Below are 1723 nucleotides of genomic sequence, written 5' to 3' on the forward strand. Positions count from 1 at the left end.
AGTGCTGGGGGTCCTGGGTGCCTGGATGGGGCGGTGCTGGGGATCCCGGGTGCCCTGGGTGCTGCGATGGGTGGTGCTGGGGGTCCTGGGTGCCCTGGATGCCTGGATGGGGTGGTGCTGGGGGTCCTGGGTGCCTGGATGGGGTGGTGCTGGGGGTCCTGGGTGCCCTGGGTGCCTGGATGGGGCGGTGCTGGGGGTCCCGGGTGCCCTGGGTGCCTGGATGGGGTGGTGCTGGGTGCCCTGGGTGCCTGGATGGGGCAGTGCTGGGTGCCCTGGGTGCCTGGATGGGTGGTGCTGGGGGTCCTGGGTGCCCTGGGTGCCTGGATGGGGCGGTGCTGGGGGTCCCGGGTGCCCGGCAGGCGCCCGTACCTGGAAGCAGAACTTCTCGCCCACGATGCTGCCGTGCACCGGCCGCACGATGACGTTGTCCCCGGTCAGGTCCAGCTCGGCCGCGCTCGGCGGTGGCAGCAACGACTCGCGGGAACCCGTCCGGCTCGGGACCCTGCGACGGCGGTGTCACCGGCCGCCCTCCTCGCGCCCCGCGTCCCCCTCCGCAACGCCCGGCGTCGCCCGCCGCCGTGTCGCACCTCTCGCCGTCGGCGCCGGGCGCTGCCGGCGTCTCCGGTTTGACCCCGCCGCGGCCTTTCCGCTCCCGCAGTCGCTTCCATAACAGCCCCTGKGAAAGGGGAGGGGGATGGAGGGTTGGGGGGATGAGACGGGGGCGTCTGCACTGCTTTGGGTGCTGAGCACCCACCTCCCGCCGGCGGCGCCGGCGCCCGGGGCGGACGGGCGATGCTCACCTTGACGTTGCCGAACTGGGTGGATTCGCTCTCGGCGCCTCTCGCCGCCGCCCGGCTGCTCCGCTCGTCCGCGGGCGCCTCTGCGAGGAGGGAACGGGTGCTGGGTCAGATCTTTGCACCCATCTGGGGGGCCAAACCCGGCCCACGATGCCGGAACCCAAGGAAGAACCCAAACATCCGTGTCCTCCAGGTCCTGCCCAACCTTGGGCGCATCCTTGACCCAAGAGCTCGGTTGCACGGCTCCATCCTGCACCTCCGGGCAAAGGTGGCAGCTCCGGCACCCGGTCCGGTTTCCCGGGGCGCTAACTCACCCCCGTGCGCAGCGCACAGCAGCCAGCGCCGAGTCCCCATGGTGCCACCTGCCCTCGCTCCCCCAAGCGGCGGGGAGGAAGCCGAAGGCGCTTATCGCTCGAATCGGCGCACGCAGCAGCGCGGGAGGAAGCGGTGACGGCAAGCGGGCGCTTCCTCCCTCCGCGCGCGCCGGGCTCGGCGCCGCGGACGGCGCGGCGCGCGGCACGGCTGCATGGCACGACGCGCGGGACGCGGCGCGGCGCACGGCGTGGCGGAGAGGACGGTGCAGGGCGTGGGGCACCAGATAGGACACGCCATGGTGCACAGCACGGCGCTGGGCATGGGGCACAGCATGCGACAGGGCATGGAGCAGAGGACAGGACACAACGTGGTGCATGGCGTGGTGGAGAGGATGGTGAAGGACACGGTGCATGCTGTGGNTGGTGGAGAGGATGGTGAAGGACACGGTGCATGCTGTGGTGCACCACATGGGTCATGCCATGGTGCACAGCATGGGACATGCCATGGTGCACAGCATGGTGCAGGGCATGGAGCACCACGTGAGACATGCCATGGCGCACAGCACGGTGCAGGGCATGGTGGAGAGGACAGGACACAACATGGTGCATGGC

The 1723-nt window shown here is 71.1% G+C and overlaps 1 protein-coding gene across 1 annotated transcript in view; it reads right to left on the bottom strand.

Moving 5' to 3' along the window:
• RASAL3 (RAS protein activator like 3) overlaps positions 1–1723 on the bottom strand; it is an 18956-nt gene that overhangs the window by 8091 nt on the left and 9142 nt on the right. The window contains exons 5-7 of the mRNA XM_085317058.1: positions 801–880; positions 588–676; positions 370–502 (exon numbers count right to left, since the gene is read on the bottom strand). Of these exons, the coding sequence (XP_085173184.1) occupies positions 370–502; positions 588–676; positions 801–880 (302 nt within the window). The remainder of the gene's footprint in view (positions 1–369; positions 503–587; positions 677–800; positions 881–1723) is intronic.

Source organism: Rhea americana, unplaced genomic scaffold (genome assembly GCF_003343005.1).
Source record: "Rhea americana isolate MKP2758 unplaced genomic scaffold, rheAme1 scaffold_488, whole genome shotgun sequence".
Classification (NCBI taxonomy): Eukaryota; Metazoa; Chordata; class Aves; order Rheiformes; family Rheidae; genus Rhea; species Rhea americana.